General features: G+C 34.0%; 2 protein-coding genes across 5 annotated transcripts; one reads left to right on the forward strand and one right to left on the reverse strand.

Moving 5' to 3' along the window:
• Positions 1–121: 121 nt before the first annotated feature.
• LOC144842858 (UDP-glucose:glycoprotein glucosyltransferase 1-like) lies at positions 122–18,425 on the forward strand. 2 transcript variants are annotated; one of them, XM_078699411.1, is made up of 38 exons: positions 122–228; positions 758–987; positions 1,240–1,373; positions 1,950–2,062; positions 2,428–2,614; positions 2,956–3,128; positions 3,524–3,624; positions 4,245–4,405; positions 4,631–4,722; positions 4,857–4,920; positions 5,029–5,115; positions 5,621–5,740; positions 5,970–6,188; positions 6,807–6,935; positions 7,355–7,438; positions 7,655–7,735; positions 7,858–7,981; positions 8,080–8,172; positions 8,458–8,552; positions 9,265–9,471; positions 9,873–10,004; positions 10,344–10,445; positions 10,541–10,665; positions 11,004–11,189; positions 11,581–11,770; positions 12,373–12,531; positions 12,708–12,793; positions 12,894–12,972; positions 13,174–13,262; positions 14,179–14,289; positions 14,506–14,590; positions 14,679–14,788; positions 15,051–15,123; positions 15,276–15,436; positions 15,825–15,939; positions 16,053–16,169; positions 16,466–16,631; positions 16,784–18,425. In XM_078699411.1, the coding sequence occupies exons 2-38, from the start codon at positions 771–773 to the stop codon at positions 16,798–16,800; spliced, it is 4,584 nt and encodes a 1,527-aa protein (XP_078555537.1). In that variant the 5' UTR covers positions 122–228; positions 758–770; the 3' UTR covers positions 16,801–18,425. The 2 variants fall into 2 exon arrangements, with proteins under 2 accessions (XP_078555537.1, XP_078555538.1); XM_078699412.1 differs by having other exon boundaries at positions 14,191–14,289.
• Positions 18,426–20,204: 1,779 nt separating this feature from the next.
• LOC144842885 (uncharacterized) lies at positions 20,205–22,932 on the reverse strand. 3 transcript variants are annotated; one of them, XM_078699469.1, is made up of 7 exons: positions 22,803–22,919; positions 22,597–22,698; positions 22,409–22,480; positions 21,769–22,287; positions 21,569–21,631; positions 21,402–21,440; positions 20,205–21,287 (listed from the first exon to the last, which is right to left on the reverse strand). In XM_078699469.1, exons 4-7 carry the CDS (start codon positions 22,283–22,285, stop codon positions 20,761–20,763), a joined length of 1,146 nt encoding a protein of 381 aa, XP_078555595.1. In that variant the 5' UTR covers positions 22,286–22,287; positions 22,409–22,480; positions 22,597–22,698; positions 22,803–22,919; the 3' UTR covers positions 20,205–20,760. The 3 variants fall into 3 exon arrangements, with proteins under 3 accessions (XP_078555595.1, XP_078555596.1, XP_078555594.1); XM_078699470.1 differs by lacking the exon at positions 22,597–22,698 and having other exon boundaries at positions 22,803–22,932; XM_078699468.1 differs by lacking the exon at positions 22,803–22,919 and having other exon boundaries at positions 22,597–22,794.
• Positions 22,933–24,034: the final 1,102 nt, after the last annotated feature.

Genomic DNA, 24,034 nt, shown 5'->3' on the forward strand with positions numbered 1-24,034 from the left:
TAATGTATTTTAAAGTCTTGACAATGAGAAAAATGTACCAAAACGTACAATGTTAACTATTTTATTTAAAACGCGTTAAAATCCAACACGAACCTTCTGCGTCCATGTGTCCCACACACTAAAAACAAAGCCGAAGTACCGGACCGGACGGTTTTTGCCACGCGACCTTCTCATTTATTCCAATTAAATAATTAATGTATTTAATAACATCAACACCTTTTGTGTTGTGTAAGTACAGAACATTAATGATGCAAACGATAGCTAGGGCTGCTACACGTAACATTAGACAACTACATATTTAGTAGCCAAGCCTAGAAGCTAGGCCTAGGCCTAGTGTGTATAATAAATAATACACACAACCGCGTGGTGGGGTGGTGGCAGTGGAACCGACAGAAGTAGGCCTAGCGGGCCTAGCTATCCTATATAGGCCTATTCAGATTTTTTTTTAAATTAAAAAAAATATATATTTATAATATATGAATTCAAATTACAAATGAAATGATAATTAATAAATATTTGATTAATGTAAATTGAATTCAAAATTTAAATTCAGTAAATATTTTTTAGAGGAAATAATATTTAATAAATAAAAATACTGTACTGTACTCTAGGGCTTAGTAATAGTAGTCTATAGTAGGCCTATATTAAAATGTTATCACACCATAGTTCGGGGATGGGATTATTTATACCCGAGGTGGGACTATTCCCGAGAAAATATGGTATTTAATTATAGGCATTATTTTAATTTTTTCCTTAGAAATTGTGTTTCGATGGAGTTAACAATCTTATGGGCAGTTATTAGTTCATTATTACTGACAACCAGCAGGGCTGTACCTCGTCGACCAATCACAACAAGTCTTGATGCCAAGTGGCCAGCTACACCTATCTTGTCCGAGTCTAGTGAATATATAGCAAGCCATAAAAATGATGCATTCTGGGAATTCTTTGAAAGTATCGTTGGTATATCACAATCTGACGTTGGAGAGGGTAAAATAACTGTCTTACAGTTTGGTTTGATAAATTTATAATATTTCATATACTTTTCATACTTTATACTTTTCATATCAATATACACAATGAAAAAAAGAGATTTTCTCAATTCTGATAAATTGTAAAAAATAAACTTCTATATCGTCATATAGAACCATTTGTATTAATCAACAACTTTGTTTGAAGACCACTTTTCATGATCATAACCGGTGCAAAATTTTTTAACTGTATTTTTTCTTATAATTGCAGAAAGTGATGAGATGTACTATGAGCTTTCCTTGAAGTTTGCTAGCCGAGTAGGACTAACAGAGTCTGACTTAGCTCTCCTCAAACTCAGCCTCTCACTCCATTCCTTCTCACCAAAGATTGCACTACATAACCAAGTTTGTACTTTTTTTCTGTCTTTGCATTATATCTACTCTACCTGTAAATTAGTACCTTATTAGCATAATGCCTGCCACCTCAGCTGAATGTGTGCTTTTTCTATGAACACTTCTTAACAAAAAATCACTTTATGCTGTGTATGCTAATAGGCGAGTGAGCGGACGAGCGGTTAAGAAAGTGGAACCGTAATTACATCAGCCATAACATTAACGAGGGTTCGAGCCTCATTCGCTCTATGGTTCTGGTGGTAGAACGAGTCTTCTCGGATAAGGACTTTAAACCGTAGGTCCAGTGTATACATCTAGCTCATGTGCACTTTAAAGAACCTAGTATACCTTTCGAGAAGAGTAGGGGGTTACCCCGGTGTACAAGTACATCACAGCCACTGATCATAACTTTGCCCCCTGGGAGACCAGTCTTTAACTGAAGAGGTCGGCCAGTATAAATAAATAATAACAAACAAATATCAAAAATTTAATATAAAATGTTTCCTTCCTTCGACCAATAAGTCTGGCAGGTTGTTCGTTCCTATAAATACATTGTTTTTATTAACTCTGCTTAATATCATTTCTTAGATGGCAGCAGAAGTTGTGGGTGATTTGGACTGTTCTATATTTGTAGAAGTTCACGGCAAAGTCACATGTGCTCTAAACGAAGTTGAATCACTAATTAATACTGCTGATCAAAGGTTAGTAAAAAATTGGCTTATTTCTTCACAACCTTATCATCACTATTTACGATTGCCATCATCATTTTTGTCCTCTTCATAAATTATCTGTATATCAACCTTTACTTATCAAAATCACATCTTGAGTTCATTTTTAAACTTGAAGCAGTAATCATGAAATCTCTTTTTACAATAATCAAATAAATATATCTATAAAAAATAATATAAGTATGTATAAATATATGTATAAAAAAAATTATAAACTTAAAGCTCTGTCTACACTATCAAACATGTGACAATGAAAGTGTGATGTACCCAAATATGATAGTGGTATGCTCAAATATGGTAGTGATATGACATCATAATTTTATTTTTTTCCTTTGCAGTGAAGCAGCCATAATATATGAGGTTGATCATATATATCCATCCAGAGCCAGTGATGCTCCCAATACCACTGTCATCCTCTATGGTTCTATGAATGAATTTAACTCAAAATTAAACATATTTCATAAATATTTAGCGAATTTAGCAGAGCATCAACTTATTAAATATTTATTCAGACATTATATTAAGGTATTTACTTTTTCATTTTTGTAAAACTACATATAAAAGACAAATAATAATTGATTGGTTCAACCGGCTCTGCCACAGTGATTAAGTTCACTGACCCTGGTCTCCCCAATTCATTTTTTGTTTGTTATGTAAATAACATAAATAATGTTACGAAATGAATGCGAGTGAGTGGACCTAGTACATCTTTCGAGACAAGTAGTGGTTAACCCGGTGTACTAGTACACACACAGCCGCTGGGCCCTTGAGGAGACCAGTCTTTGACTGAAGATGTTACCCAGTATAAATAAATAACAAATTCGATTGATTGTCAATGGATGTTTCTGATGATTGATTCTCTTCAGAATACTTCCGCAAGAAAGGAACGCCTATCAGGGTATGGAGTGGAACTTGCAATTAAAAGCACAGAGTACAAAGCTTACGACGACTCAAAGAAAAATGAGGATTCACAACAATCAAACCAAGATAACACGGACGTACCAGATGAGATCAACGGTTTTATATTTTCAAAACTTGAGTGAGTTTTTATTTGTTTTGGTTATGTGAGACACGACCTGGCTGTTCTGGACTCAGTTTGGTTATGGTTACAGGAATAGATTAGGCGCGTGGTAGTAGATTTTACTAGCCCATATTATAGGGTAGAAGCCCAGGAAATTACAATGCAAAATATAAGAGAAAATGTATTGGCCTCTTCCCCTCCCCCTTTCTTCTCTAAAGCTCTGTCTACACTATCAAACTAGTTTGACAAAAAAAGTGTGATGTCCATGTATGGGCATATCACACTTTTTTGTCACATAAAGTTTGATAGTGTAGACAAAGCTTAAGTCCTTGATCTGCCACTATATATGGATGTATATTTAACTAACATTACAAGCCAAATGTAATAATCTTCTTTTCATTACTTTTTTATAGAGAAATTTATCCAGAATTGTCAAGTAATTTAAAACAATTTCAGAATCATTTGGTTGAAGAGAGTAATAAAATGACGCCTTTAAAAGTATGGCAATTACAAGGTAAATGAATTGTATATATTGATCCTCCATGATTATATCTTGAAATATCACCAAAGGCAAAAATGACAATTCTGTGGGTATTAGTGGCTGGATCTCAATGGAGATACAAATAAAATAAGCACTGAAAAATGACAATGCTGTGGGTATCAGTGGCTGGATCTCAATGGACATACAAATAAAATAAGCACTGGAAAATGACAATGCTGTGGGTATTAGTGGCTGGATCTCAATGGAGATACAAATAAAATAAGCACTGGAAAATGACAATGCTGTGGGTATCAGTGGCTGGATCTCAATGGACATACAAATAAAATAAGCACTGGAAAATGACAATGCTGTGGGTATTAGTGGCTGGATCTCAATGGAGATACAAATAAAATAAGCACTGGAAAATGACAATGCTGTGGGTATCAGTGGCTGGATTTCAATCTAGATACTGTACAAATAAAATAAGCAAAAATCTAAATCAAAACGATAAAGTAAAACAGCCAGAAAAATTTCCAGAGCTTTCGGGAAACACTAGCCTTTCATCAATGCAAGTGAGATTACTTAGACAAAGTTGAGAAAATATTTTGACATACCTTATATTTTATTGTCTTTTTGTTTTCTTTTTGTTATAGATATTTCGTATCAGGCTGCCCAGCGTGTGATGACATCGGACGTGAATGATGCATTAGACGTAATGCGTGACATTAGTCAGAATTTCCCAATGCGAGCTCATTCATTGGTTAAAACTCCTTTAAGAGAAGAATTCAAAAAGGAAATTATAACCAATCAGAGGGTAAGCCTATATATTTTATATTTTGTGATTAAATATGATGTGATGTTAAATCTCTGTATACACTATCAAACTATCAAACAAACAAACAAAAATGTGATGTGCCCATATATGGACAAGATGATGTCATATTACTACCATATTCCGGAATATTGCTACCATATTTGATAGTGTAGACAAAGCTTGATATTGTAGACAGAGTTAAAGCCATGATTATTTTCTTGCTAGATTTCATACAGCAGTATTGGCTTAGATGCTGGTGAGGATATGCTGATGATAAATGGTCTGGCCATTGATATGGACATTGCTGATCCATTCATGTAAGCTTTCTTTACATTAATATACCTGCCAACTTTTTCATTAGTACATAAGTAATATTCAAATTATCAAATTATAATCAAATTCTAATTTGTATTATATAGTTGATATTAGTGTCTTGTTATACATTTTGCAGGCTCCTTGATTTGTTGAAGACTGAGGCTAGTATCATGAATGGACTACATGCTTTAGATATTAAGGTATACATTACTATTTTTTTCTTTGAAATTATTGCTTAAGTAATCTATATAGTAGCAGGAAAAAAACTCTTTATATTAATACTGACTTTTTATGTTTATATTACTTAGGGCAAAAACATTGAAAAACTATTGAAAGTACAGCTTGTAGCAAATGAAGGCGATTTTGCAATTGATATTAGAGACCATGCTGTAATGGTAAGTATAAATAAAGAATATGGGAATTCATTCATACACATATATTATACAGTACACACATAGCCTGGATGTTATCACACATAGTCTGGATGTTATCACACATAGCCTGGATGTTATCACACATAGCCTGGATGTTATCACACATGGCCTAGATGTTATCACACATGGCCTGGATGTTATCACACATCGCATTGATGTTATCACACATAGTCTGGATGTTATCACACATAGCCTGGATGTTATCACACATAGTCTGGATGTTATCACACATGGCCTGGATGTTATCACGCATGGCCTGGATGTTATCACGCATGGCATGGATGTTATCACGCATAGCCTGGATGTTATCATGCATGGCCTGGATGTTATCACACATAGCCTGGATGTTATCAAACTTTCAGATATCTTGCCATTGTGCAATACGTCTTAAAAATATGTTTATGTTTTTCTTGCATAGTAAATTAAAAATAATAATAATGTTTTTTTTCTTCACTTTTATCAATAGTTTGTAAACAATTTAGAAGAGGATGATCGCTATAGCAACTGGCCAAGCTCCATGCATGAGATGCTTAGGCCAACGTTCCCTGGTATGATGAGACACGTGAGAAGGAACTTCTTTAATTTGGTAAGTAAATGACCAGTAAATCGGTATGGATATTATTTTACACGGCTTAAATTCATTCTGCGCACGCTTAACTTTGTGTTAATTGTGGTCTCTGCTTAAAGTCTATTTCTAGAATTATTTTGACCACCATCCGCATTTATAAATAATTAATGATTTATTAAGAATATTTATGTATTATTTGTGGAAAATCAATAAACAACAACAACACCTCTATTGTTTAATTTTCCAGGTTTTTATTTTGGATCCAATTAAACCAGAAAGCGGCGTACTTATACAGCAGCTTGAGATATTTTTTGCGAACAACGCACCGATTCGGTACGGACTTGTTTTCGTGACGGATAACGAAGATGCCGATGGGCAAGAAGATGTTGGCGTTGCCCTTCAAAGAATTTTTAATTACGTGTTGATTGAAAATACTCCAGATAAAGCGTTAGATCTTGTCGCAAGGGTTAGTCAGATATTTATTTTTTTATTTTTTTATTTCAACTTTATTTATAGAGGGTAACCCTTCCAGCTGAACCCGCAGGCCAGCTGATATTCAGGGGCCCTCTTAAAAATGACAAGTATGACTTGTATTTAAATGTGTTACCTATACAGTAGAACCCCCTCCATTGGGGGGGCACCCCTATTCAGGAGACACCCCTATTAAGTGGATACTTTACTGTGAAATAAACAAAGGGAAATATATGTGTTAACTCTATAGCCAACCACTGGTAAGTCCGGAAATATGAGTTCTACTGTACCTTGATATTATTATATGCCATATTGCTGATGATTGACTCTTTCTCTCTTTAGTGTGTGTGTAAAAATGCATTCTTTCTCATATATGCTAACATAGGGTTAGTAATACTAGTGTCTATTAAACTAAGCCCTTTAATTGTGATTCAGTCTCCTGTAATTGGCAATCCGTTCACAGTACAAATATTTACACAAGATGTTCTAAATATAAATAATTTTTTATGAAGGTCCTGGGAGTGCAGTTTTATCATAAGAGAAAATTGCTATTGAGAATTTTTGTTTTCACTGTTGTTTTATGAAATAATTTTCATTTTGAAATACTTTACAGATCTACGAGCTTGCAGGTGAAAATCAACTTGAACTGAATCATGTGAAAGAGACGTTTGATAACGTATATAAACACCAGGATTTTGATGCAATAATTGCAAGTAATTCCGAGTACAGTGAAGCTGGAAGGGTAAGTAAAGACAATTTAGAGGAGGAAAAAACAGAAAAAAGGATGCTTGAAATAGAAGGGAAACTAGTATAGTATTCTACTATTATACTGAAAGAAAGAAATATTAGTTTTACATGTGTAAAGCTCTGTCTACATTATCAAACTATATATGACAAAAAAATGTGACCATATATATGGTCATGATGATGTCATATCACTACTGTATTTGGGAATGTCACTACCACAATTTTTTTTGTCAAACTAGTTTGATAGTGTAGACAGAGCATTAGTGCTAATAGGCATGGTAATGAGCTTCAATTGTCAATAATTCATAATATTCCCTACTCACTGAGTGTTGATGCAAAAACAACATTCGGAACTCAACATATATATGACAAGAATATATCATGTATCAACTACTTTATATTTCTTTAATTTAGGGTGCCAAAGCTTTCTTTGAACGGACAGCTCTTCCTAGCCTGCCACAAGTGTTACTCAATGGTAAACCATTGCCAGTCGATAAGGTAAGACACACACATTCATACCATATTTGGACAGATCACTACCATATTTGGGCAGATCACTACCATATTTAGACACATCAGTACCATATTTAGACACATCAGTTTTTTTTTTACACTAGTTTGATAGTGTAGACGGAGCCTTAAAGAATGAAATTTTTCACATTATGATTATACAGTACACAACATTGATATATTTTCAAATTATTTTGTTTTCAGCTTGGACCAGAGGATTTTGAAGAGACAGTTGTAACTGCTGTTTTGACGGGCACCCCAGACATACAGAGAGCAATTTATAGGGTAACATGAATCCTCTAAAGAGTTTCTTATAGGTTTAGTTTTATCTAACCATTAGAAGGATCCATTAGAAGGATTCCATGTAAAACTATTATGATACAATTATTCTTTGTTTAACAATGTAGGCAAAGCTGACAGATAGAATGGATCCTCTGGAGTACCTTATGACCCAACCCCATGTGATGCCGAGACTAAACCCAAGAATTCTTGACCCCAGTGTCAAATTCATTTCTTTCACTTCCAGTATCGGTAAGTCTTTATAGAACTTCATTACATATTTTTCAAAAAACTATTTCCCTAAATATTGGGATGGAGCATATTGTATTATTTCACATTTTTCTTCTTAGAGGGACTTTCTTTACAAGATGATATTACCACTTTGACTTCATCTCAAACGTCAACTGTAATTGCTGACAACATGAAATATTTTACTAAACGAGGTAAGATAAATACTATTATACAACAAGTTGTGTCTTCATCCTCATTGCTGTAGCATCAGAAAACACTTTAAGATATATTGTCCCCCTAAATTTTGTTTTCTTTAAATTTTAATGTCACATAATAGTTATTTACTTATTTAAAGTTTGATTTTATTAATCTTCATTTTTCATGTTTTTGGGGGACAATACATATTTAAGTGTTTAGTGTGGTACTTATTAGAGTATTGTTCTATCTATCTAAATATTGTTGTGTTCTTAAATTATTTGTATTTTCTTGTTTTGTAGATGATGATTCTGTACGGCAGGCCACAATGTGGATTGTTGGTGACTTACATACAGACCAAGGGCGGGAGCTGCTTTCTAACGCATTTAAATACTTAGTATGTACTTATAAACTAAAGCATCTCAATCCAATTAAACACCACATTTGGAGTCGGGGTTTTGGTCACAGTGTGTACATTATGAATTTAACCATTTTTAACAGCAGAAATGATTTGACATCAGTGGCCGTATTCATCAATCACACTTAGGCTAAGGGAAACACTTACTCTTAAAATTAAAAAATCTCCTATCTAAGTGAATACAATTTAAGGAAAATACTTATTGAATTAAGTGAAATGTGATTTATGTGATTGGTGACAGGGGCGGCCCGGGCCCCCTAAATTTTGCAAATTGTAATGCAAAAGATAGGACATCAAATTAAGATCAGCCCTTCATTTCACCATTTTTAGGGAAACACTTACTCTTAAAATTAAAAAATCTCCTATCTAAGTGAATACAATTTAAGGAAAATACTTATTGAATTAAGTGAAATGTGATTTATGTGATTGGTGACAGGGGCGGCCCGGGCCCCCTAAATTTTGCAAATTGTAATGCAAAAGATAGGACATCAAATTAAGATCAGCCCTTCATTTCACCATTTTTAGGTGACCCCCACTATTTCAAAATTCTGATTTTTGGAACTATAAAATGGTCGTTTATTAGACATTGGTTTAAGGCATGGAAAGCACAACATTTAGATTTATAATAGAATGGAACAGTAAAGCGTGCATAATAAACTATTTTTGTCTTCATTTTCTTTTATTTTACCAGAAACTGTCAAGCATTTCCCGAGTTGGTGTAATATTTAATCCAAGCAGTTCATCAGAAAAATCCTTGTGGCTTTCTAAAGCAGTACATGCAGCTCTTCAGACTCAGACCAGAAATCATGCTAAATTATTTGTGCAAAAATTATTGAAGAAGGAAAACTTTGACGCGATAAGTGCTGGAAGTAAACAAGTAGAGGAGTTATATGTGAATGTAAGTAATGCATTCATTCAATCTTTTATTTTTAAAAATCTATAGAAAGTAAAATTATGTATAAAACGACAAAATAAATTGTACTGACTAATTACTACAAGAAAACTCGCTCTCATCTCAGGATGGCATTTCACCTGGAGAGCATCTTTGACTTACAGGTATATAAGATGTTGTCTATAATCATGTTTTTGTATGGATGTATTCTTAAATAAGAAATTGAAGGAGTATTAGATTATAAATTAGGTTATATTATCTGTATTTATTTACGTACACATTTATTCACAATTACATTTACAATATTTAATAGTATACCAAAAGAAGTAGTTTTTGTTTATTTTCCCCCTCTTTTTTAGTATAATATCTCTTTGTATCAATTCATTTTATCACACATTTTCTTGAAGGGTATGGATCTGGAGCTTTTCAAACAGTACTATCAGCAAGATATGTCATCTGTATTCTCAACCTACCGTCAGTTTACTGAGAAGACACTGTCATTAGCAGGAGGTCAGGCCGCTATAGTTTGCAATGGAAGGGTAGGTGAATTCTTTGAGAGATAAGTCATAGGAATTTATCTTTGCATCCTTGTGCAACTTATACATGGTTCTGCACAGTAAGATGATGATCAGGCAGATTTTAACCTAGGAGCTAAGTCATCTAAAACTCTGTCTACACTATCAAACTAGTTTGACAAAAAAAGTGTGATGTGCCCAAATATGATAGTGATATGCCCAAATATGGTAGTGATATGACATCATCATGTCCATATATAGGCACATCACATTTTTTTGTCACATAAATTTTGATAATGTAGACAGAGCTTTGAACACCAACAATGATTTAATCTAATTTTTTTTCCACTTCATATTTTTCAGGTGTTCGGACCTTTTAGAGAGGATGAACATTTAGTGGTAGAAGATTTTCAACTTCTGGAAAAATTAGTCACGGAAACATCGGCGAATAGCGTAAAAAATAAAGTAAGAAATTATAAATAAAATGGCTATTTTTAAAAAGACATATATAAGTTATATTATATGTTTAATTTTTCATTGTTAAAAATTTTGTATTGTAGGTGAAATTGTTGGATAATGTAGAAAACAATAAGAATGATCTTATCATGAAAATTGATGCTCTGATGGCTGATAGCTCCCAACCTGAAGACAGAAGAGATGTGCCTAAATGGAAACGGGAACACAGGTACAGTAATGTGTACACCTCTAAATATCAATTGACTGAAACCACTGATAGTAGTCTCTTTGTAGTCAAATGTACATGCTTGAAATTATGTTATTCTAGTGGTTACATCACCCACAGAGACTAGTATTAAAGATGTATTGTCCCCCCAAATCATGAAAACAAAGATTTATAAAATCAGATTTTCAGTAGGCCATTTTGCAGTTTTCACTTCTGTAGAAAAACAAATCAACACAAATAATTATTTCACTTATAAAAAGAGATTTTTACATACATATAGATATTTTTTAATGACTAGTATTAACTAGAGTATATGTAAATATTTGTTTTGTATTTTGCAGTGTTTTAGAGGTTGAAGCTAATAATCCAGACTTACCTAGCTATGAGATCACTGCCGTACTTGACCCGCTCTCAAGAAATTGCCAGAAATGGAGTCAGATAATCCATGTCTTGACCCGAGTCTTGAACGTTAGATTGACCTTGTTTCTGAATCCAAGAGACAAGCTTTCAGAAATGCCATTGAAAAGGTGATAAAGAATGAGAATGAGATCTTTGTTACCTTTTCACTGTATAAAGCACTATCAAACTTTATGTGACAACAAAATGTGATGTGCTCATCATATGGACATGATGATGTCATATCACTGCCATAGTATGTTTTTTTTGTCAAACTAGTTTAATAGTGTAGACAGAGACATAAAAAACAAATTTGAATGTAAGAATTGTTAGAATGAATGAAATTCATACAGTTGCTCTGACTAATAATAATTAATCAGCTTTTTAAAAAACTTTTAGTGTCTACCGTTACGTTTTTGAGCCTGAGTTGTTGTTCCATGTTGACAGCTCTCTGTCATCTGGTCCGTTATACATACAGTTGCTCTGGCTTAATAATATTCGGCTGTTTTTCTAACTTTTTAGCTTCTATCGTTACGTTTTTGAACCCGAGTTGTTGTTCCAAGTTGACAGCTCTCTGTCATCTGGTCCGTCAGCCAAGTTTGATGACATGCCACCAGATGTGTTGCTTACAATGAACCTCATCACCCCTGAAAGCTGGCTTGTGGAATCTGTCAACACTCCCTATGATCTGGATAATATTAAACTATCTGAGGTATGGGTATATATATCATTTGGTACACATCTCCACAGAAAAAGTTGAGTTTGTTTATTGTAATGTATTGTATTTTGTGGTAAAACCCCTGAAATTGTATAGATTTTTTTTATTTAAATTTTTTCAACAGTTGTACTACAGCAGTACAGCTTGAAGAGGCCCTCTAGTAAATGTACAATATATTTATTTTTGGATTACTTTTACCATAATTCAAATTTTTACTCTTAAAATCCTGGCAATGATGTAATTTTAAGTGTTTTATAAAGCACATATCCAAGCCTGTAGCTAGAAGTGTTCATATGGTTGAACTGACACCCCCCACCCTCCCCTCCTAATATCCTGTCCTTTTTAATCTAGATCCCATGAGATCTAACTAACACTTAGCTTATACATTTTACTGTAAAGGTCCGTCTATACTATCAAACTAGTTTGTGATGTGCCCAAATATGGTAGTGGTATGCCCAAATATGGTAGTGATATGACATCATCATGTCCATTTATGGGCACATCACATTTTGTTGTCGCATAAAGTTTGATAATGTAGACAAGGCTTTATATAATGTAATTTTAATATTTAATTATGTTATAATAATTTGTTGTAGGCAAACGGTGCTGTTTATGGTAGTTATGAGTTGGAGTACCTGCTACTGGAAGGTCATTGTTATGACCAGAATTCGGGTCAGCCCCCTAGGGGGTTACAGTTTACCCTTGGTACCAAAAACCAACCTGTGATTGTTGACACTATTGTAATGGCCAATCTGGTGAGTCTAAAATATTTTTTCTGATCTTTTAGAAGCTGTATCACCATAGAAAATCTGTGACTAGAGGCTTGAACAGTTTACCATTAGCTAAACTATTTGCTTTTATTTCCTAATTTCGGTTCACACAGCACACCATAATACACTATCTCATGTTTTTTATTATTATTATTATTTAGGGATATTTCCAATTAAAAGCTAACCCTGGAGCTTGGATATTAAGTCTGAGAGAAGGCCGGTCATCTGAAATATATGAAATCTCAAAGTAAGTATGGAAATATTGCCTTCTCATGAGCAATTTTGTAACGCTAATCGTATTTCCTTGGTTTTCTCAAAACTTTATGAATGCCAATCTTTCCTTTCAGTGTTCAGGGTGCTGAGTCAAATCAAGATGAAGCCATTGTAATCATGGATAGTTTTAAAAGTAAAATTCTTAAAATAAAGGTAAACATTTTTAAATATTTATATAGCACTAGCGGCAAAATAATATTTTAGCAAAAAAAATGTAGTGGTGTGACTTTTGTGTGTGCTTTATTTTAATGGTGTAATTTAGTGCTGGTGGTTTTTATGGTAGTTTTTGTCATTTCTGTAATCTTTGTTTATATAACAATTTGATATTACTATGGTAACTAACGTCTTTTACAGGTTTCAAAGAAGCCTGATAAAATGAATGAGGATATATTAACTGAAGATAATGATGAAAATGAGGGCGGACTATGGAACTCGATTTCTAAGTAAGGAACTCAACTTTTTGTCAAATATAATATAGATAAGTGCTTAAATCTGGTTTTTTTTCAGCCCCTGTGGGATTTTCTTAGCTAATAGGGAGGTTTCGCCACCTTACGAATACGATAACGAAAACGGATACGTCATACATTTGTGAAACTTTTGAGCTGATCCCCATTTCATATTCGTAAAGCGTATTCGTGTTGACGAATATCACCAGTCATATTCGTAACTACAAAACGAGTATAATATCTATTTTGCACATTTTGCATTTGAATCAGGAATGATTCATGATTATAATATAATTATAGATTTATTAAAAGTAATTTACTAAAGTAATTTATTAAATTCCAGTCAATTTTGATAAATAGCAGTTTTTAAAGTCCTCACTCGCTTTGATGTTACGCTAGGCCTAGGCAGCCAAGCAACACGTACCACCTGCGCTTCGCTCAAATTTACCCCAGTCATATTTTGGACGCGCCTCTTTTTTTATGGCTTACGAAAACGAATACGTGCGCGTGACGTATCCGTTTTCGTTATCGTATTCGTAAGATGGCGAAACCTCTCTAATGCTACTACTTTTCACCAGTTAACACTACTGAGGTCTTCTTAAATATGAAAACTTTTTTTCTGGTAGTAGAGCAAGTCATATCAGATAAGGAGGGTAAAATATAGGCCTGGTGAATATTTATAATCCATACAGTAGCTACAGTGTGCAGATGAGAGAGTGCTAGAATTGGCAGAACTGACATGGCATGACCCTTAGACGGAAGCACGTATTTAAGTCTACAGCGCCATGAACAATGATCATAGCAATGGCACTATACAAATTCAAAATACTATTATTAAAATCAAATTTTCATCTCATACTAAAAGTTTGTTGAGGTGATGCGTTTTTGTAAGTTATGTTTCACAACTTTTAAGTGTGTTTTCCAGTATGGCTGGAGGTAAGAAGGTGACGTCTACTGAAGAGAAAGACACAACTCTCAACATCTTTTCCCTGGCATCAGGACATCTCTACGAACGCTTTCTAAGGTAGGTAACAAAGTTTTTACAAATATACTATACTTTTATCAGACCAGTACTGTAATAAGACCAGCAATCAGAATTGAAACCAGTTACTTTTGATTTAAAGGGTGTTACTCTATTTGTTACTGCATTTATATATGTACATTTTTATTTAGTAGCTAATCGAAGGCTAATATGTTATGTGCTGTATTAACTAACCTTTTTTCAATCTTTTTTTTCCAGAATTATGATGTTAAGTGTTTTGAAAAACACTAAATCAAAAGTTAAATTCTGGTTTTTGAAAAATTATTTGTCGCCTAAACACAAGGTTAGAACTTCATTCTTTTTAATTATTATTGGTTTGACATAAAACAGGAAAGTCACCAAACTAAAAAATTTAATTTTTATCAATTAAGGAATTTTTGCCGCATATGGCAGAGAAATATGGTTTTGAATATGAATTGGTGCAGTACAAATGGCCTAGGTGGTTACACCAACAGACTGAGAAACAGAGGATGATTTGGGGGTAAGGAGTCTATTAAAATGATTTAAAGGATATGACTAGTAGGGCTATGGAAGGAGGCAGATATTGAAGAGGGTGGATGTTATAAAATCCACAGAGAATAACTTAAACTCTGTCTACACTGTCAAACTTTATGTAAAAATATGATGTGCCCATATATGGACATGATGACATCATATCACTATTATTTAGGGATCTCACTTTATTTGTCAAACTAGTTTGATAGTGTAGACAGAGCTTTATACTAAGTTTTTTTAAATTTTAGGTATAAAATACTTTTCCTCGATGTTCTTTTTCCACTTCATGTTAAGAAGATTATATTTGTGGACGCAGATCAGGTGATAATTTTGTTTTTGACAAATTCTATTTTTATGGAAATAATTGAATAATGGCAGATACCTATCTTGTAAAACGAATAGTGTATGTAGTACTTTATTCTGTTCATACAAACTTTAACCTCTGACCTCATTCAAGCATTTTTGCATTGCAGATTGTAAGAGCCGACCTCCAAGACTTAGCTGATCTGGATCTGAAAGGTGCTCCTTATGGATACACACCCTTCTGTGACAGTCGTGTAGAAATGGATGGATTCAGATTTTGGAAGTCGGGCTACTGGGCTAGTCATCTGGCTGGCCGCAAGTATCACATTAGGTAAAGTCAATTATTGGATTTTTTTAGATACTTTCCTGTATCTCTCTGTATGAAAAACCTGACTCACATAAGCATCTGGTCACAATAGAAAATACCTGTTACTAAGTAATTGCTCTAGAATTTATAAATTTTCTGGTTTTTGGGTATTGTTAAGAAATCTCATCTCATCTGTCTACACTATCAAAAAAAGTGTGATGTGCCCAAATATGGTAGTAATACGCTTAAATATTGTAGTGGTATTACATCATCATGTCCATATATGGGCACATCACATTTTTTTGTCGCATAAAGTTTGATAGTGTAGACAGAGCTTTATTGTATCTTGTTACAATGGAAAATGATTTTATTTAAGTCACTGCTAGAGTTTCTTTTTGTTCTTCCTCACCAGTGCTTTGTATGTGGTTGATCTGGTAAAGTTCCGCAAGATAGCTGCTGGTGATAGATTAAGAGGTCAATATCAAGGTCTTAGCCAAGACCCAAATAGTTTATCAAATCTTGATCAGGTGTGTGTACACAATTTGTTTATAAGTTTGTATTTTTTTGTTGCTTGTTATTGAAGTATAATTACTGTATATATAATAATTGTAAATAAATGATGTGACGGTTTTTTTTTTAGGATCTTCCAAACAACATGATACATCAAGTTGCCATCTTCTCATTACCGCAAGAATGGATGTGGTGTGAAACTTGGTGTAGTGATCGAGAAAAAACAAAAGCAAAAACAATAGATTTGGTAAGTTGTAATAATTTTACAGTTTCAAAATGTGACACACAATACAAAACAGTTGAGTTTCTTGGCGCATCATGTAACCGAAAAATCTAATTTTCCGCGTAGTTATTCTGAGCTTATCAGCCATTAAATCAGTGGGCGTGATGCAGAGGCCTGCTCAGGGGCCCCCGTAAGCTCCAAGGCCCCTGGGTTTAGCCAGTGAATTTAATTAATTTTGCTTAGCTTTGTATGTAAATTGGTAATTAATAATTAGTTATAACTCAATTATGACATCATACTCTGGTCTCTTCTCTTTCCAGTGCAATAATCCTCTGACTAAAGAACCTAAATTAGTTAGCGCCAAAAGAATAGTGGCCGAGTGGCCGGATTATGATAATGAAATAAAAGCACTACAACAAGAATTGTATGCTGGTGATCAAAGTCAGGCGGAAACTGTTAAACATCAAGAAACACAAAATAAACATGGTAAGTAAACTTAAATTGTTACGATTATAGGAAAAACTAAATTTCAATAAATGACTTAAAATTCCATCCGAAAGATGAGGCAATGAGATTAAAGTACAAATACGGTCTGTCTCACTAATGCATGTGTTTTAATCATATCAACTTTTTTTCAGATCCTGGTGAACTTTGACCTCTGTCTATTTTTTACTCAATTCCTAATGTAACTTGCTGATAAAAGTAGAGGAACTTATTTCATGTTTTGAATGAATTGGAACTTGGGACCAAATAAAGTGACAGTGTACGAAGAAATGTGAATTAAAATTTAGTGTCCATTTAATACAATTTTTAAAAACAATCATGTAATTTTCAAAACTTTTCTAGCTTCTACATTTCTAAATATATTTTATTTTATGGAAAGAACTCCCTTTCCTTCAATGTTTACTTCTGTATTTAAATATCCTGACTTATTTAGTAAATACTCAGTACTTACTGATACTCATTGAGAGTGCTCTAAAGCTCTAAAGCACTATCAAACTAGTTTGACAAAAAAGTGAGATGTACCCAAATATGGTAGTAATATGCTTAAACACGTTAGTGATATGACATCATCATGTCCATATATGGGCACATCACATTTTGTTTGTCACATAAAGTTTGATAGTATAGACAGAGCTTAAAAAATGAATTAACATTCATTTATTATTTGCTCATTTTTATATTCTGATTGAGCGAGACAAAGCTTTTATTGAGTAGTACTACCAATAAATATTGAACACAGTGTGAATGCAATGTTACACTTATACTCAGGAAAAAATGGAATTGTAGGTTATATTACTGATAATTAAGGCAGCTGGCATAGTTTATCATTGTAATTCAAATAGTACCACAACACTCTACTTTTCTCATTATTAAATTTTAACAGGCATATACACTGCCATCATATATTTGTCTGACAGACATTTTGAAATCTAAGAACAGATTCTTATGCCCACTTTATAATTTATCTGATCACACAAACTTTATTTTGTGTAGCTTCACACTCAGAAAAGTAGTAAAGACCTGCTCTACTTTTCAGACAGGCTGATTGGTTGAATTTCTGAACATTCAACCAATCATAGCACGTTTATCAAAAGTTGCAGCAGACAATCAAAAGTACAGAATTGGATGCGAGGGATAAGTGCACTCTGACACACTCTAGGCCTAACAGTTAACTATTTGAAGAAAATCATTGTTAATGGAATTTAAAGTGACCCACAATACAAAAAGAAAAGTCTGAAGCTACTATCAGGATGTCAGTTGCTTTCAAACTGAGAGAAGAAGGTATGTTTATAAAGCTAGGCCTATAACGAAATGATAGGTGTTGGGGGCCTAGCTCGATCAATCAAGTAAATGAGCGATGGTTGTATACTCCCATATGTATGAAAGGTTGGTCGTAGGCCTACATTGATAAGACATTTCAGGCTTGCTGTCAGATTAATGTACTGTATGTGGTTTGCATATACATTCAATCATTCCATACATTGATTTAACGTTACGTACTGTTACATTTAATGATGTATTTGTGCAAGAAGTTGGTGCATGGTATGTGTATATTTTGTCAATAAGCCTCACCGGTTGAGCATGTACGGGGTGAATGTTGAATACGGACGCAACCTTTTGAAATAGTGGTTGCCTACTCGACCATCATAATTTTATACTTGGGTATATTAGGCTCAGTATGTTAAAATTTAAAAATATCAAACCCAATATTTTTGAACTTCCGCAATTATGACTTTCATTTCTTTTTGCAAAATAAAATATTTACTATCAAATGCATTTAGAATGAATTTGTTCAATATTTTGTTCTTGGTGTTACTGTGGTCAAATGCATGCCCATATTACGCACGCGGTCAAACTGTTATGAGACATGCCAGTCTAGAGAAGTACAGTATATGACTAAAATAATGATATAAAATATATGAATTTGCTAATTTGTTTAATTTTATTTCGGAAATCGGTGGCGCCCTGCTGACCGTATAAATATCAAGTACACGTAATTAAGGCGCTATACCACGCGCGCGTCATTTGATTGACTGATCCATGTGTGGTTTAGTATTTGATTGATAGTCAGTCGTTTTCTAGGATCCTTTCGTAGAATAGATTTGATTAAGTCTGTAGCTTCTCTTGAAATATGGCTTAATTTAGGGAATGGAACGCGGTCTAAATCCATCGTTGCGATAATTCTGTTGATGTTGGAGTCATCGTATGGCATTGATCCAATAATCTGAAATAAAAGTCATATTATTGAAAAAAAAGTGCGTGTGACGTAATTGTTCGGATTTTTCCACATATAGGCCTATGATATATTTTAAAAAAGTGATTTTATTTCCATTATGCCGACTCATCTGAAAAAATGCTATAGCATCAAAACAATATTGTTTGACACCAATGCCCTTCTTCTGATCTGTTAAGAGTGCATCATGAAGAGGAGAGGCATGGATTTTAGTAGTACTTTATAAAAACTATTTATCTCAAAGAGGGCTACTTACCATAACGAAAAGCACTACCCCTATGCTCCAGATGTCGGCGTCGTGAGGGTCATACGCAATCCCCTTCAATATTTCGGGTGACGCGTAAGCCGAGCTGCCACAAAACGTCATGCAAAGTCGATTAGCGTCACTCCATTGACGCGCAAACCCAAAGTCGCTTATTTTCACCGTCAGGTTATCGTGCAATAGAATGTTCTCGCATTTAAGATCGCGGTGGAAATACCCGCGTGAGTGTAAATATCTCACAGCCGTAAGAATCTGGCGAAACATGATTGTTGCGTGGTCTTCTTTAATGTACCTATGCTTCTGAATGTGTTTCAGAAGATCACCTCTGTAAGCCAGCTCCATCAGAATACAGATTTTATTTCTGACGTAAATTATATCGAGTACTTTTGTAATATTTGGGTGACTGATGTCCTGGAGAATTTCCATCTCGCGCGGAAGAAACTTACTAAAGTAATCGTCTTCAACTCTTTGGCGGGTGATTATTTTCATGGCTGCTGGTGTGTGTAAATTACTTAGAAAAACTTGTTTAACTTTTGAATACGTTCCTTCGCCGATGGTATTGCCAATTATGACCCCTTTTGATTTAAGATCAGTTACGTAAGACTGTTCACAATCGGCAGGCCTAGTAGGCCTTGTAGTTATAGGCATCCTATATGTTCATGTATGCCTATTCAAAGGTAGGCATAACATCATCAGCATTAAAATGTTCTTCATTCGATGTGTTTATGTTTTCGTTGCCTCAGTAGGGCCTAATAGTAAATTGTTACCAACGACGTTATATAAATATTGCAGTGGTCTGAAAAATCTTATTAATAAGAAGAACCACCACCACCAATATTAATCATTGTTGCGCAGCAACCGGATTACAAGTTGCGCGCTACATTACAGTAAAAATACGCGCTCATTTTGTTCAATTCCAATACACGACGCGTAGTACGTAGGTGGTAAAGTACTTTTTAAAGCTATGTTTATGTATTATTTGGTAGTAGTGTAGTTTGAGATCTACGTGTAATTTAAAAACGAAACAAGTAAAAGACATCTATACAAATTATAGGTAATAATGAAATTTAAACATTTTATTCTAAATATTACAGAATTATTTGACTTTACACATTATACTTTTTGTATGCCTTGGATAGGATTTTTATTCTATTACTTTCCTGAAATGATTAAACTTATGAAAGGATTAAATAATCTACTGATTTAGTGTCGATTAGATGATACTGATATAATACAAATTTCCAAAATCACCCCTTCCACCCTAGATGTAAACATAACTACCTAGCTAAAAACACCATCCAATGTACAAGCGCTTCTTACGTTACAATTATTTCCTAAAGTTTACACTACTTTTATTATGTAAAACAATGAAAATGTTAATAATGATGATAAAAATACCTTGGGATAAGAAGTACATACCGTTGCCATGTAAAGATATAATTTGCTGTAAAACTTGCAATAGCCTAGGCCCTAAATCTATTTAAAATTGTGAGAGGGAAAGCCCCGCCCAACCGTTGTCTGTCTCACACTTGCTTATTACCTCCACCTTAAAAAAAATCACAACTCAAAATTAATCAAACTTTTCTGACTTTTTGAAACATCAGGAATACAACTTCTTACTTTTTTGCTATCGGTTGAAGTTTCAAAGCTACATGGTGTAGATTTATGTCATTAAGGTCTTCAATAAATTCATCCACACCATCAGCAAATACATTCGTTGTCTTTTCAAGATGCAAGATTAGAGACCATTGGTCTGTATACTCCTTATCCGGTACGTCATTTTGGAATCCCACCTGTTTTGCCTCCTCTGGTGAAAGTACTTTCCCCATCTCCATCAGTGTTTGTCGATAGACCGAGAATGATGTAATGTTGCCATCCTTGTTTGCATCACTGAGTGATTTCACCTCCTCTACAACTCCGCGGGTATCGGTAATTTTGATCATGTCGATTATAACTTTGTAGTCTGTACGCTTCAGTTTTCCAGAGGTCATTAAGTCATCAAACAAGCTCTTCACGTTTTGGTGTTTTGTTGCGTCATCTATCTTGTCTTTGAACAGCAGTCTTAGCATGGTTAGTTTGTCTCCTTTTTGGTACCAGTTTGATGTCTTTAGTATCATTGTCTTGAACTCCTTGGAGGTTAACTCTAAAGAAAGAAGAACGTCGTTACTAAATATTACTCAGATTTAAAATTGGCCTTTTCTGGGGTCTTGTAACATTCTTTAAAACAATGATTATGATAACGAAATCATTAGAATACCTTTCGGTACTGATGGCACATCTGTTCCTGCATCCAGACCTGCCAAACAAACAAAAACTACAGTTGTTATCAATAAATTTACAACAAACAAAAGGTCCGGGTTAGATACCAGAAAAACTTTGACGAAACCTACTAATAGATATTAAATAGATAGTAAATAGATTCACCTTGTTCTGTTGATGACGTCGATTGTAAATTGTCTTCTGCCTCTTTTAATGTTGACAGTTTACCTGCAAAATTAAAAAAATAGATATTAAAGTGTTACATAAAGTACCAATACAACATTTTAACTTAAAAGTAGAAATATAATTACAGACATATCAATTGAGACGTTTGATCAGATGAATGAATTTTGTAGGCTACATACCTAGTATTTCATTCGCTGCTACGGAATTGAGTTTGCCCGCAAACCGTTTTATTTTCTCTTCTGTTTTGTCTAAAAGTAACTCTTTCTCCAGGTGGAATACTAGGTCCCAGATATTTCCAAAGCCGTATCGATCTAGTTTGTAGAAAGCTCGTAACTTACGCATATCATCTTCTGTCACTGCTGTCAGCGCTGTAAACAAGACCTTTCGATAAAGTGACAATCCTGTTCCCCCTTTGACACCTTTCGCGTATGCTTCAACAACAGTTTGTGCAGGTTTTAACTGTGTCACTTCTGCAATTTCTGATAGAAGTTTCACTTCAGTTGGGCTTATGTGTCCTCTATCTTCAAGTTCATTGAATAATTCAAGTGCACTGATATCGGTACGAGCTAACACTGAGATACTTAGGTAGTTATGAAGAAGAAATCTTAACAATCGAAATCTATCACCGCTGTATACTTCATTCAGTTCACTAAGGAAGTCCCTAAAACGTACTTCGCTATATTGTCTCTTTAACATTTCTATTATAGAAAATGACAATTTATAATGATAATTATGATGATTATTTGATAAGCGCACACATAAAATGCGATAAAATATATAATGGAGGATTATAAAAAAAATCACAAAATTCATTCTTACCTTAGTTGTTCCTTTTCTTCCTCAACGAAACAGAAAAATGGCGGCTTCCGATGTTTTAACTATTTTCTGAAACTACAGAATTATTTTATTAACCTAAACGGAGACCTTTATCTTTTAGTAGTTTTTAACTCATATTTAATACTGACTTCATTTACGTTATGACTGTTTATATCAAGAAGGATTCTTACCTTAACTCTTTTTCCCACAATTTGTAAAAATGGCGTCCAATCGTTAGCTATTTAATATGCATAGTCGCCTTACAACAATAGAATACGGTATATTTTTGCATCCTGGGAAATTACAGAATTATGATAACATAATAGGCCTACGTTTGTGATCCGTTGAATTTGACGACAATAAAAGGTGAATATATTTGCCTAGAGCACGTACTTACCTTTTAGGTAAACCTTTATCTTTTAGTAGATTAGCTAATATCAAATACTGACTGACAAAAAATGTAGTCCAAGCGTTAACTATTTAATATGCATTGTCGCCTTATAATAGTAGGATACGGTATATTTTTGCTTCCTGGGAAATTACAGAATTATAATAATAACATAATGGGTAGTAACAAAGTGCGAGGCAGCGAGGCAGGGAAGGCAAGCGAGGCAAGTCAGAAATTTATGCGAGGCATCGTTTTACCATCATCAAAAATGCGAGGCATCATTTTATCATTTCCCAAAATTGCGAGGCAGGAAATCACCGAAATTGAAGTAGCCAAGGCCCACTATTTCCCTTTTGCACCTGCCTTGTATTTTAACTCGAACTTTGTTAACCAATTATCCTGAATACTACTCCTTAGAATTAGTAGACCTACTTTAATGAAGAAAATCACATAAAAGTAACAATAAATCCGTTAAATTGTTGATTTTACAGACGTTTTCTTCACATACTGTTCGCGAATTTCGCACACTCAATGTTCAAATATTTTCGTTTCTATGGAACGCCAAAAGAGCAAAATTAATAAGAGGGCTAAAAACTCTGTGGAATCCATATATTTAACGCATTATTTGGTGAAAATCACATACAATTTCAATAGGCTTTGTCACTTTCACTTGTCAGAAAGGAAAAATGTTACTGTTGATACTGTCTAGGCTAGGTAGTGATGTTGATTTAGGATTGATTATTATTCTTTAAAAACAGAACAGAAACAGAAGTAACTTATTACAGCATTTTTTATTGACAAATTAAATGTGTTTTTCACCAATAAATGCATGAGAAATTGACGCATTCCACTGAGGTTTAGTCCTCTATTATCGTTGCTCTTTTGGCGCTCCATAGAAACAAAATATTAAACATTGAATAAGTGAAATTAGCGAACAGTGTGTGAGAAACACGCCTGTATAATCATTAATATAAGGATTTATTTGTTACTTTTTATGTGATTCTTCTTCATTAAATTTTTTTTCTTTGCGGCATGTTATTTGATCGGCATATCAGTTACCTTTTATTCACCGCCAGTTATTGAACTTGTCCTGGTCATCGCTGTTCACTTTATTTGCAGTACACATGTTGATTTCCTAGAGAATGGAATGTCAAAAATGTCTTTGGCACGCCGCTCAGAGAGAAGTCTGTGCGTTGCTGCTGAAACCACGTGCTATAGTAAAGAAGGATTTTCCATCTCTC

Source organism: Antedon bifida, chromosome 5 (genome assembly GCF_963402885.1).
Source record: "Antedon bifida chromosome 5, ecAntBifi1.1, whole genome shotgun sequence".
In the NCBI taxonomy this organism is placed as follows: domain Eukaryota; kingdom Metazoa; phylum Echinodermata; class Crinoidea; order Comatulida; family Antedonidae; genus Antedon; species Antedon bifida.